We start from the raw sequence: 11,788 nt of genomic DNA on the forward strand, positions 1-11,788 counted from the left end.
ATCAAACTGAGCACAGATAGCTTAAAAGAGTTAGCAACAAAGTATCGTTAGATGCCGCTACTTCCCGTTTCTTCATGGTTGTTCCAATAAATTTGATAATACTTTGATAAAAATTCAATGAATCCGGAAATGAATCCGTGTGGATTAATGAAAAATCAAAACGATAGATCATATAAATAGATGGAAAATTTTAAAAAAAGTAAGGGTGAGGTTAAACGCCATCTATGAAAGTCTAGATCAAATGTATAGTGTTTGAACAACAGATGGCTCTCTTGAGCTGGAACTGCTAGCACTAAAAAAGTGTTTTTTCTGACTCAGAAAGCGGTGAAGTCCCTAAAAACCTTTTCTCTTTGCCGTTTTATATCGCGTGACATCTGAGGCATCGAGGCCTTTTTTCTCTTCAAATTCACAGTTGATTGTACGTATATTCGTTACGTTTTAGTTAACGTCATTACAAAAACATCGAATCGTGTCGTAATTTATGAGTTTCGAGTCCATGTTGCCGTGCAAACTCTCGAGCAAGAGTTCAGTGTGTTGACGAGAAAACTCCCCTCCTCCATCTCCTACATTTTCCTCATTTGTAATACAGGTTGACTTTAAAGTTTAAATGTCGGGCAGTCTGTCCATTTGCTCGTCGACGACGCCTCCGACGAATTGCCGCTGCTGAAAATTGTCCTCCACCATCGATTGGCAGAGGCAATGCACAATCACCAGAAGGCCAAAAACATCCACAGCCAGCAGCAGCAGCAGCAGCAACCTCAGCCACAGTCCGGACCACCTAGTTATCCCAACCAACAATCCAGACCAAACACCTATCACTTTGATGATGCTTCACAGAGTATGTATATTCGTACGTTCATTCATTCATTATCTATTGTTATTGACTAGTGCAATTTAAGTGTTACACGACGAGTAGCAATGGCGACTAGCAGTAGCAGCTGCAACCTTGTACTATATCCAAGGCTATTGAGGATAGTGCTGATATAGAACTCGGTTGTGTTCCTGCGTGAAATTCTATTCTAGTGAACTAGTATATAGTTAATTAGATATGGAAAATTGAAGTCTAAGCTAATAGTTGGTGAGTGTGCACGTGACCGGCCTGCAAGAGATTTGGATCATTTTGGACACGTCCCCACGTGTCAAGATGGCCGAACAACTCTTTCCGGTATCGGCTCGTTACAGTGTTACGTGAATGTGATCTTTTATTGATATTATATTTGCTTGATGAGTTCCTAACTTTGTTCATGCAAGTAGGGATTAAAAAACTAAGTCGTACATTTTAGAATTGGAAGCAATGGTATTTATTCCAGTAGATGTATGTGTTACATGAAGTCGCCCCTCGTCAGATGGCGTCTTCCGAGCTCGACAGATTTCTTCATGTCCACGTCTTGTCATGGTCTTGTTGAAACGTTGACCAGAGTAGCCTTTCTATTGCCACAAGTTTTTATTCAGTTTTGTCCATTCTCCGGAATATGGATACAGTTGTAAGGATTACGTTGAAATTTCAAGAAATAACGTCATAACAATTGTGACATTACTGATGTGAGGTTGCCAACAAAATTTGGGTCGATAATTTCATTAATAGGGTTTCATTCCATTGTAGATTAATCATAAAAAACGTATTCGTAATTACAGTGGATAATTTTCTTGATTCCCAGGAATTTGAGTTACTATATTTGGAATAGTTTTACTCTTGTCGTACTAGCCAGTTCTAGAGAAAATTTGTGTTACTTTAAAGCTCAGTTATATTAATGGGATACTGTAGCTTGATCTGATCGCTGGATAAGATTGACAACTTCCTTTATTACTTCCACGAGTAACAAATTGGGTATCTATTGGTTTAAGTTTTCCTATGTTTTGTTCATATAATGTATGGCTGATAATTCACAATGCGTTCTTTTAAACAGAGTTCGGTTACGGGGGACCGTATGTAGGTGGCACCGGTGCTGGACAAGTCCCACCTCGCCTGCCTCTGGTTTCTGGGCTTCAGGGTCCCACTCAACCTATTGCTGCTCCTAATGTGAGTATTCACAGAAATATTGACGAGTTTATTCTTTCTATTAAAATCGTCTGTTTATCGTTAAAGTCGTCTGTTGGAGGAATGCCCCAAGGACCACCACCAGGCAATTTTGTAGGCCACAGTCCACTTGACCTGTCAAAGCAGACACCACCACACCATCAGTCTGCTCATCACTCTCTTCCTCCAGGTATATATTTGTATTATACTCATAGAAGTGCTAGTTAATAGGTACAATTTTCTATATTTGCAGCTTCGTTGGGAGTGAATCAACAATTAGCCATGGCAAATCCTGGACATTCTGGCCCAATGCAGGGTAGACCAACTCAGGGAAATAACCAGGTATGTTTATCACTCACTGTCAAATAATGAAAATTTTTACAAATAGATAATGACGTTATTATTTCAGTTTTTCGGTCGTCAGATACGCCCGGGAAATCAGCACATGCCTAGACCCCCTATGGCAGGAGGTACCATAAATCCCAATCACCCACCCAATGCTCCTCAGGCCTTACCTTACCCTGGGATGAATGTAAGTATTTTATTCTTAGCTTTTATAGTAATGGGTGGTTGGTTAATGCATTGCTTTTCATATAACAGCAACCCTTACTTTTCGTCATTGGAGATCAATTCAGCCAGCAAGTGAGTTTCTAATTTCACTAAAATTGGCTTTTTATTTGATTTGAAATGATGAAAAAACACGACGGTCTTCTGACTAATATACTTGAAGACAAAACTTATCTCACATACTGATCAATTTTTTATTATAATACCTTCGGGTATGATGTGGTATCTTGATACTTATATTGAGCCAACTGTTTCCTTCTTTTGCAGTCGCCCTATTTATCGTACCCGGCGAATCCTCCAGCGTATTATCCACAATCAGGGAACCTGCCTCCCGGAAATGTGTCGGTGAGTTTCTTAACCTTTTTTCTCTCTTTTGGCTGGTGGAATGTAATATTTTTTCGTCGCTTGTTCGTCATCGGGTCACTAGATGCCGTTTCTAGAAAGTCTGTGCTGTGCGCTTTGGGGGATCGACCTCGAAGACCTAAAAGTGATAGTCGGGGAAGTAAAAGTTGCCGAACGAGTCTTGGTGTAATGCCATTCTCTTTTCTCTCCATTGCTCCCTGGGTCCGGTTCTGTTCCGACAGTCGAGAAAGAACTGTGGTTGATGTTGCAAGTTCCTAAAATTTAATCGTTTGGTTCATGCAGTCAAAAGTTTTCAAGTCTTAGGACCTTTATTGGTCGTGTTGCACGGGGATTTACAGTTCAATAATGTATCATTCTGCTCAGCAACCAGTGCGTGTGCCAAGTTTGGTATGGCAGGCAGTAAGTCTGGTGTCGGCACACATTTACCCTTCAAACATCTGTTGTAACCATTCTTTTCCTTCTTTCTTTTTTTCGACCAGTTCCAGCAACCGCGAGCAGCTCAGCAAACGTATGGTTACAGACAGACGCCCCCATACCCGACTTTTCCTATGCAGAGTACTCCAGGTAATGTTAAGAGTTTTGACATGATTGGTTCTGGTTCACCAAAGCTATAATTATTGATTTGTGTTATTTTATCTAGCTGTATTTTACCAGCAACAGCAGCCTCAACCCCAGCAACCTCAACAACAACAACAACCCCAACAGCAGCAGCCCCAACAAACCCAGCAGCCCCAACAGCCACAGCAAGTCCCTGTCGCTCCACCACCGACTGCCCAACCGCGTGAAAGTTCTGGATCATCACGGAGGGCAAGGTCAAGTGCCTTGCGTATTGTTGACCCCAATACTAATAGGGACGTCTTAACCGGTGAGGAAGTGTTGGTCAGTACGTCAGTCGTGGTTACTCCAACCACTGCTACGCCTCCCGAAATCGTGGCACCCGGTGTTGCGGCGGCGCCTGTAGCGGCCGTGGACGAAGTTGAGGCACCATTAACAGTGACGGCACCAGTCACGTCGGAGACGGAAGAAATGGCCCCGACCCCGAAGGAGGAAGCTGTTGTTGTTACTCCACCAGACAATACAAACGTTGAAGTAATCGAAGAAGTTAAGGCCGAGGAAAAGACGGTACCAACAGTAGCTGCTGTTCCCGTAGTTGTCGCTGCACCGCCAGCACCAACGCCGCCTGTGCCAGCCACAGTCGCTGCTCCGGTAGTAGCGACACCGCCGGCACCGGTCATCGAAAAGGAGGTCATCACTGTTCCCGTTACCCAGGAGAACGGTGAAGTACCCTCTCCCAGTGAGCCACCTTCCAGTTCGGCATCGCCCACTCCCGCTTCGACTTCTGTTAGTCCCGAACAAGGCGAAGGTACAAAACCAATTGTTAATATTGTATTAAGTTAAATCTTTTTTCCGCTTCTATTAAATCGCATAAAAAGATAAGTCAAATAACTAAAGTCAGAAATCCGGCTGAACCTTTAATGGTTTGCGTGGGTAGAATGCGATTATGTTGAAAGTAGAACAGGGCAAGAATGAAAAGGGTTGATGAAAAGTAATTGGGGAAACGAGAAAATAGCAGACGAGAGCGAGCGTCACGTCGAGACTTTGCAGACAGCGATACTTGTGCCCTCTATAGGCGTTCTATTTGTGTAATGTTACGCATCTCTCAGTTCATTCGACTGTACGACTTTCGCAGGTCTGGTGGTCTCTTGTTTCTTAGCCACCTTTGAAAAAGTCTTTAGTTTTGAATGGGATTTAGTTTCTTCCGAAAGTAGCCCATCTCTTATTATGTCCTTAAAGGACGTCCAGCTCCAGTGATTTCATTGGGAAAAACACAGAAGTGAAAACCGGGCGCTGTCGCACACAATGGCGATGCTCCTTCTTCAAGGTTAGTTCAAGAATTCTATTGAACAAGTATTGCGGCCGTGTTAAACAGTTCTTTTTCAATCGCGATAGCGAAAGATGCTGTGTCTCAGAGACGGGTCATCAACCTTGTGCTCTCACTCATCCTTCCCACCCCCACCTCCCCTTTTAACTGCAGACTTGCCAACGCAGCCAAATTTCCGTTTCAGGACTCAAGTTTCACAGTTAGTTATGTTGACCTTCGACATTACCTAATCTGGAATTGAAGCTTGACAATCTCGCCAAAAGTTAATATCCACAGCTATTACTATGTTGCTTTTCTGATTCGCCATGTTTTTCTTGTTTTACGTGGGAGGTAATAGAGCGTGTGTCATCTATAAATAGTAGTCCAGCGCTTTGAAAAGGCGAGCGTATATGGTTTTCGTGAACATTCCAGAACGGGGATCTTTGCCTTCCATGAAAACAATCCTTATATTTTTTATAATTTTTTTAATGGCATCCCTTGTAAAATAATGCTAAATTGAGTTTATAATTTATGTTTTAACGTTTCTTCTTTTTAGGACGAGGCAACCCCAAGGGTGGAAAGAAGGGACGTAAGAGCTCAAGGACGGGTTCGACCCCCACACCTCCTACTCCCACTCCCCCTCCCCCACAGAGCATCGAGGAAGTTAAAATCGTGGCCCAACCTGTGGCTACTGTTGCCGAAATTCCTGCTCCAATTCCGGTGAAAGATGTTGAGCCGGTTGCTGCTCCAATTGCTTCTGCCGTTGTTCCGACAACTCAAGCACCAGTGATTGATTCATCACCCAAGGTGGAAATTGAAATCAAAGTATGTTTTCTATTCTTGATCAATTGGTTTCATATCCATGAATAACTTTAAATTTTGTTTAAATTTTAAAAGGATACGCCAAAACCATTGCCGGTCGTTCCGGAATCGGATGTCGAAAAGCCTTCAGAGAAGCCCGTTATTGCAGTCGAAACAGAGCCTGTGATCACCAATGGGGGTAATGCACGCTGTCGTCAAAGTATCTTAATACAGTAACTTTTAACTGTTATTCCTTACAGATAAGCAAGGATCGAGCCCTTCGCCTAGTGTGATAGTGATGACACCACCACCGATTACCGCAAGTGATGATGGAGAAAATCGGGCACCTGGTAAATCGTCGTCCCTGAAATACACCTACAAGGATGGTAAGTTAATATAAGAAACACTGACTGTGATTCAAATAAGTAATTAATTGGATCGATTTTATGTATCACAGATCAATGGAGTCCGGTCAATCCAGAAGGAAAAAAGACATACGACCGTAACTTCCTTTTGGAATTACAGAACAATCCCGCTTCCCAAAAGAAACCGGATGGTCTGCCCAGTTTAGAAGTAGTTCGCGATAAGGTAATGAATGAACCAATGGTTTTATCAGATATGTCTAAAATTAAATTTTAAAATTAAATGTCGGAATGTAACTTAACCTATTCACGATCCTTTGTGATAGGCTTCTACCATGAAGCGTGGTGTTTCCGTTGGTGACTTCACTCCACCCTTTGTTAAAATGATGCCGGCAAAGGTACCTTGCTTAACAATATTTAATTACTTGTAAGTCTTAATGATTATTTTTCTCATAATAGGGGCTTCCTAAAAGGAATAGTCAACAAGGAAGTCGAGATCAGGGAATGGGTCAGCAACAACCACCCCAAAGGAGAGAAATCAAGCTGATGAATTCTTTAGTAAGACAAGAACGTCCCGAAGATCCTAACGTTTGGAAACCCAAGCATGCTTCAAAAACAAAGGAAGAGAAAGAAAACCCCGATAAAGCCAGCACTGAGGTAATCATATCAACCGGGTTTACTTAAGTGCGAAGAAGCTTTTGTAACCTACTGTTTATGAATAGGGAATGCTAAAGACCGTCCGAGGAATCCTGAACAAGTTGACTCCTTCTAAATTTGAAGCGTTATTAGCGAGGATTCAAGCCTTAGATATTGATAGCGAAGATCGGTTAGCGGGAGTAATCAAGCTGTTTTTCGAGAAGGTATTTATTGTTATACGTTTTAAATTGTTGTATTTAGTTTTCATGAGAAATCTTCCTCTAGGCTGTTGATGAACCCATTTTCTCGTCTATGTATGCAAAAATGTGTCAAGCTTTGTCAACAAAAGAAGTAGCTTCTGCAGCTAATCCAGCTGAAACGACGAACTTTCGTAAGCTACTGCTGACTCGTTGCCAGAAAGAATTTGAGAAGGATAGTGCCGGTCTAGTTGACGTGGAAAACAAAAAGAAGGAAATTGAAACCGCCGAAACGGTATGAAGAACTAAATTGTACCTATTGAAATTGCAGTTCGCGTACATGTTTTATTTTTATATTCAATAGGAGGCCAAGAAAAAGGAACTCGAACTTGAACTAGAAGATCTGGTCAATTCAAATCGAAGAAAATCATTAGGGAACATTAGGTAATTGTGCAAGCTAGCTTTATTGAACAGTCGATCATGTGATTTAATGAAAACATTTCTTATTAGGTTTATTGGAGAATTATTTAAATTGCGAATTCTGTCCGTGAAAATTATGCATCAATGTATTCTTCGGTTGTTGAGTCAACCTGAAGATGAAGAGTCGCTCGAGTGCCTCTGTAGATTGTTGTCGACAATCGGCAAGGAATTGGAAACTCCAATGCAAGTTCCCGCCGGAAGATCAACATCAATTTCGGTATGTCATCGCTTAAGCTTAAATTTCCATAACTCATTCATAAAATATTTAATTTGTTTTTACCAGACGAATCGCGAGACCATGAATTCATACTTCAGCACTCTGGACGGTATCGTTAATAAGCGCAAAATATCGAACCGTATCCGTTTCATGATTCAAGACGTCGTTGATTTGCGGAAAACCGGGTGGAAGCCTCGTCGTGAGGACAATAATCCCAAGACGATCGACCAGATCCACAGGGAAGTTCACAAAGAGCGTGAAGAGCAGGAGAGGGAGTTGAACAACCCACAATTCCAGGGACCTATGGGTTCCATGGGTGGTCTTTCTCGTGACGGTAGAATGGGCGACAGACGCGGTGGTGATGACCGTAATCGGAAACAATCACGTAAGTTCAGTTTCCTCATTCGAGTGCTTCACTATCGTTTAAAGCGTGAATGATGACAATCTTGTATCCGTATTTATGGATGATGGTATTACAAGCTCAACAGGGCTGATGCGCGTATAAATTTCCCAAAAAATTTAGTTTGCCCTTACTATTTCAATTAAATAAATTTTTTATTTTATCCTCAGGTCCCAGTGACGATGGCTGGAACACCGTTCAGAATAGTGGTAATAGGGGTGGCAATGTCAAATTAGATATGAAGCAACTTCGGATACCCAAGGTATTGCATCTTTATTCTGTTTTCTTTCTCATCGGATTTCTTTTTATCTAATTGTTCTTTTGTTGTAGGCGTCTGGAGATGCTGATCAAGCTGTTATTAGTTTAGGCCCTGGAGGTAAGGGCATGACTTCTTGGGGTCGAGGAGCCTCAGGTGGCATGTCTCAATCGATGATCGGCGGTGTCGGTGGTGGTGCATCGCAAGATACTCGATCCAATCGCTACCAAATCTTGGAAGACGACTCTGGAACTCAACACGAAAGCGGCAAAGCACCATTCGCTGGACGCTCTAGTCTGGGTGGTCCGCCACAAAGTGGTCGCGGTGGTAATCAAGACTACCGGACAATGCCTGGAGCCACAAAAAGTGCTTTCTTCCCTCCTAAGGACGGTGATCGTGGGCTTGACCCTCTTCGCTCACAGAACTCCGGTACGTTTCCCATTGAGTTCCACATCCTTATTTTCAGTAGCGGAAATGATGACAAACTTGATACCGTATTGAACCATGATGGTTTATCAAGCTCAACAGGCCTGAAGCTCTTCCATTTTCAATTGACAATTGTTTCAATTTTTGCCAATTTAAACAATATCCTTTTTTCTTCGATTTTTAAAAATAGGTTTCTCTGGTCGTTCTCGTAGTCAGCAGTCTTCTCGTGAAAACTCCGTTACTCGTCCCGTCATTCGCGAAACGGCTCAACCACCAGCGTTATCACGCGAAGTATCCAAAGGTACTAGAATTAAAGAAAGCAATTCTCGAAGAATATTTCGTCTTAACTGATTTATTTTATGGTGACCAGATGTACTTTTAGGTAAATCTACCGTGACAGATGACGAGATTGAGCGAAAGTCTCATTCGCTTCTAGGTGAATATTTCACGAATGAAAAAATAGAGGTAAACATAAATATAAATGGGATTTTTGAAGGTTGTATAAAAATGTGGGTTAATTGCTTTTTTAGGATGCTGTTCTTGACATGAAGGAATGGCTGCATCCATCAACCATAGCCAGATTTATCAATCAATGCTTGCTGCACGTACTAGAACATAATAAAAAAGAACGTAGAGCGACAGGCACTTTGTTGAAAGAAATGGTTAAAAGAAAACTGTTTAATTCCTCTGACATTATGGAAGGGTGAGTTCGCCTTGAAATTTTCTTTTTTTACGTGGTTTTAAATGTTCTCTTTGATTCAGATTTACTGAACTCCTCCAATCGGCTGAAGACTTCATTGTGGACATTCCCAAGTTGTGGGAATATGTGGCAGAGCTGGTTGAGCCTCTGTTTGAAGAAGGCGTGATAAATTTGAACTTTCTTCCGCAGTTGTCATCGACCCTGAATTCATCTTTGGTTGCTAATTTTGTAGCTGCAGTTCTGAAGGAATTAGTCAAAGCACAGGTATGTTAAGTGTTGATCATAATTTCCTTGCTGCACTCTTCGTTTCCGCCCTTGATGTTGTTTAATCATTGAATGCGGCAGATAAGAGTGCCACATTAATTTGCCTATCTGAATGAAACTAGGTTTTTTCCTAATTTCACATTAAACTTTGGCTTACAATGCGCATCGAATTAAATCGATAGTAATTTTATCATCGTTTCTTTTCAGGGTGTGGCTGGAGCTGAAAGAATATTTATCATGTCGAATGCACCACTCACCAGTGTTTTACCATCTGGTGTTGACCTGAATGCATTCCTCGCTCAACATAAGGTAATTTTGAATTGTAGTTTAACAGCCTTCCTCGAATTCGATTAAAAATGTCTTGCATTTATTGTTTCAGGAACTCGAATTCCTTTCCAAAGTCGATTCTATACCAAGGGGTAGCGGCAGTGTTGGCAAGTCCAGCAGCAGTGCTACCCCCGCCAGTCAAGTTAACATCGATTTTCAGCACAGCCTGGAGAAGTACTTGAGAGACGCGACCCAATTGACTACAGATGACGTCTGTAGCTGGATTCAGGTATGAGTTCCCTAGTTTCTTTTTTATTTTCTGATTTTCATTGCCGTTTTGTTTCCCCCATTGCAGAAACAATATGTTGGTGAAGTGAATCCCGCTTTCATTCGTGCCTTGGTCACCGCAGTAACCGAGAGTTCTATTGAAGGTGAGGAATTTTTTTTACTAATTGTCGAATAACAATTTTCAATGACAAAATTGTTTGTACATTTAGGACGTGGTACAGACAGTAAACTGAACAACACTGTTTTGAAAAATCGGACGGAGGTGTTGAGGCGGTACGTTGACAACATTGCTGATCGTGAGCTTCAACTGCTTTACGCAGTTCAGACTTTAGTGACCCAGCGACAACACCCCAAAGGTATGTGCTTATAAATTGTGGCAAGATTCGATTTTCTAAACTTTTGTATTTTGTAGGTTTAATTCAAGGCATCTTCGAGACCCTCTATGACAGTAACGTCGTTTCTGAAGAGGGCTTTGAGTCGTGGGTGTCTGCCGACGATCCTTTGGAACGTGAAGGCAAAGCTGTGGCACTCAAGATGATCACATCTTTTCTGACGTGGCTGAAGGAAGCTGACCCTGAAAGCGATCAAGAGGCGGATGCCTGACCTTATGAAAAGCATATTGAGGAGCATTTGTGTGAGTGTATCGTGTGAGTGAAGGGGTGAGGCCAGAGTGTGCATGCGTGTAAGTGAAGAAGATTGGCGGGATTTATCGCCCCTAATCTTCCCTAATTACATGAAAATGAGCTGATTTTTGAGCGATAATTGTGCTCCAAGAGCACACCTGGCTAAATTTATTAATGATGTAGTTGGAATTTTGCCCCTTTATTTTCATACACCCCTTTCAACTGATTGTGTGGGCGGATTATTTTTAATCCAAGGAAGGGCAAATGTTGATATAAAAGAATCGGTCAGAGAAAAGCGAAAGGTATCGTGTGAATAATTTGTTAGTTTGTTTTTTCTTTTCGTTTCATTTCATTGGCAAATGAAAAACAGGAGAAGAATTTTTAAAATCATTTTTCTGTTTGAATTTTTTTTGTTTCTTGTATGTGTGTAAGAAAAAAAATGTTGTGCTGGGCCGGGGGCGATATGTTGATTGCATGATCGATTTACATATGATGGATAAGAAACAACAACCCATAATTTCATGGATGCGCTTTCGCTAATTGAAATGAGCAAGCAATTGTTTTGGAACGTAGAGTTCCACTCATTCTTGCTCTCGCTCCTCCTTCCCTTCCACGTGAAAGACAGTCGGTTTACACATTCTGTGAACGTGGCGGTTTTGTTTGCAACGTTTGTAACATTTGTTGTAAGACTGATACTTTGAAGGGATTTATTCATACACTGCAGTAGAAGGTTATTGATAAACTAATGTCTCAGTTTACATCCATATTACTAATACATTTATCATTACATGAATATAAACAGAAAGGGCTTCTATAATGTTAGGAATTAGGTCATAACAGAAGAAAAGCATTTGAAATTGAAACGAATGCTTAATTTGTATTTCAAATGTTGTTTAAATTCCGATTTATTATTTTAGCGTCGTCCTCTAGAAAAGGTTGATAGGGTAGGATTATTTGGAAATGGAAAAAGCTTACGTCTGTGGTAAAACTGGTAAGTGGGTGCCGAAAATCCAGAATTTATATTCCCATTCAGCAATCCACAGTTGAATAATTAAAATCAGTT

The 11,788-nt window shown here is 41.4% G+C and overlaps 1 protein-coding gene across 5 annotated transcripts; it reads left to right on the top strand.

The window, feature by feature from the left end:
* The first annotated feature begins 258 nt into the window (after positions 1-258).
* On the top strand, positions 259-11,459 carry LOC124192562 (eukaryotic translation initiation factor 4 gamma 1-like). 5 transcript variants are annotated; one of them, XM_046585922.1, is made up of 33 exons: positions 259-418; positions 590-838; positions 1,908-2,020; positions 2,087-2,207; positions 2,271-2,359; positions 2,427-2,549; positions 2,618-2,659; positions 2,852-2,929; positions 3,427-3,511; positions 3,588-3,638; positions 3,669-4,310; positions 5,365-5,633; positions 5,706-5,808; positions 5,870-5,995; positions 6,067-6,197; positions 6,298-6,369; positions 6,431-6,628; positions 6,694-6,831; positions 6,893-7,099; positions 7,169-7,248; positions 7,315-7,501; positions 7,568-7,886; positions 8,072-8,163; positions 8,232-8,586; positions 8,774-8,884; positions 8,954-9,048; positions 9,114-9,286; positions 9,346-9,547; positions 9,755-9,856; positions 9,927-10,103; positions 10,170-10,245; positions 10,312-10,458; positions 10,515-11,459. In XM_046585922.1, exons 2-33 carry the CDS (start codon positions 700-702, stop codon positions 10,703-10,705), a joined length of 5,034 nt encoding a protein of 1,677 aa, XP_046441878.1. In that variant the 5' UTR covers positions 259-418; positions 590-699; the 3' UTR covers positions 10,706-11,459. The 5 variants fall into 5 exon arrangements, with proteins under 5 accessions (XP_046441878.1, XP_046441877.1, XP_046441879.1 ...); XM_046585921.1 differs by having other exon boundaries at positions 3,588-4,310; XM_046585923.1 differs by lacking the exon at positions 2,618-2,659 and having other exon boundaries at positions 3,588-4,310.
* The last annotated feature ends 329 nt before the right edge of the window (positions 11,460-11,788 follow it).

The sequence above is a fragment of the Daphnia pulex genome, chromosome 4 (genome assembly GCF_021134715.1).
Source record: "Daphnia pulex isolate KAP4 chromosome 4, ASM2113471v1".
NCBI classification, from domain to species: domain Eukaryota; kingdom Metazoa; phylum Arthropoda; class Branchiopoda; order Diplostraca; family Daphniidae; genus Daphnia; species Daphnia pulex.

Bases quoted from the DNA above. Each gene is read 5' to 3' on its own strand.
- LOC124192562 (XM_046585921.1), top strand. From the start codon at position 700: ATGCACAATCACCAGAAGGCCAAAAACATCCACAGCCAGCAGCAGCAG. The intron at 2,930-3,426 runs GTGAGTTTCTTA...TTTTTCGACCAG, and splicing joins TGCCTCCCGGAAATGTGTCG to TTCCAGCAACCGCGAGCAGC. The intron at 5,634-5,705 runs GTATGTTTTCTA...AAATTTTAAAAG, and splicing joins AGGTGGAAATTGAAATCAAA to GATACGCCAAAACCATTGCC.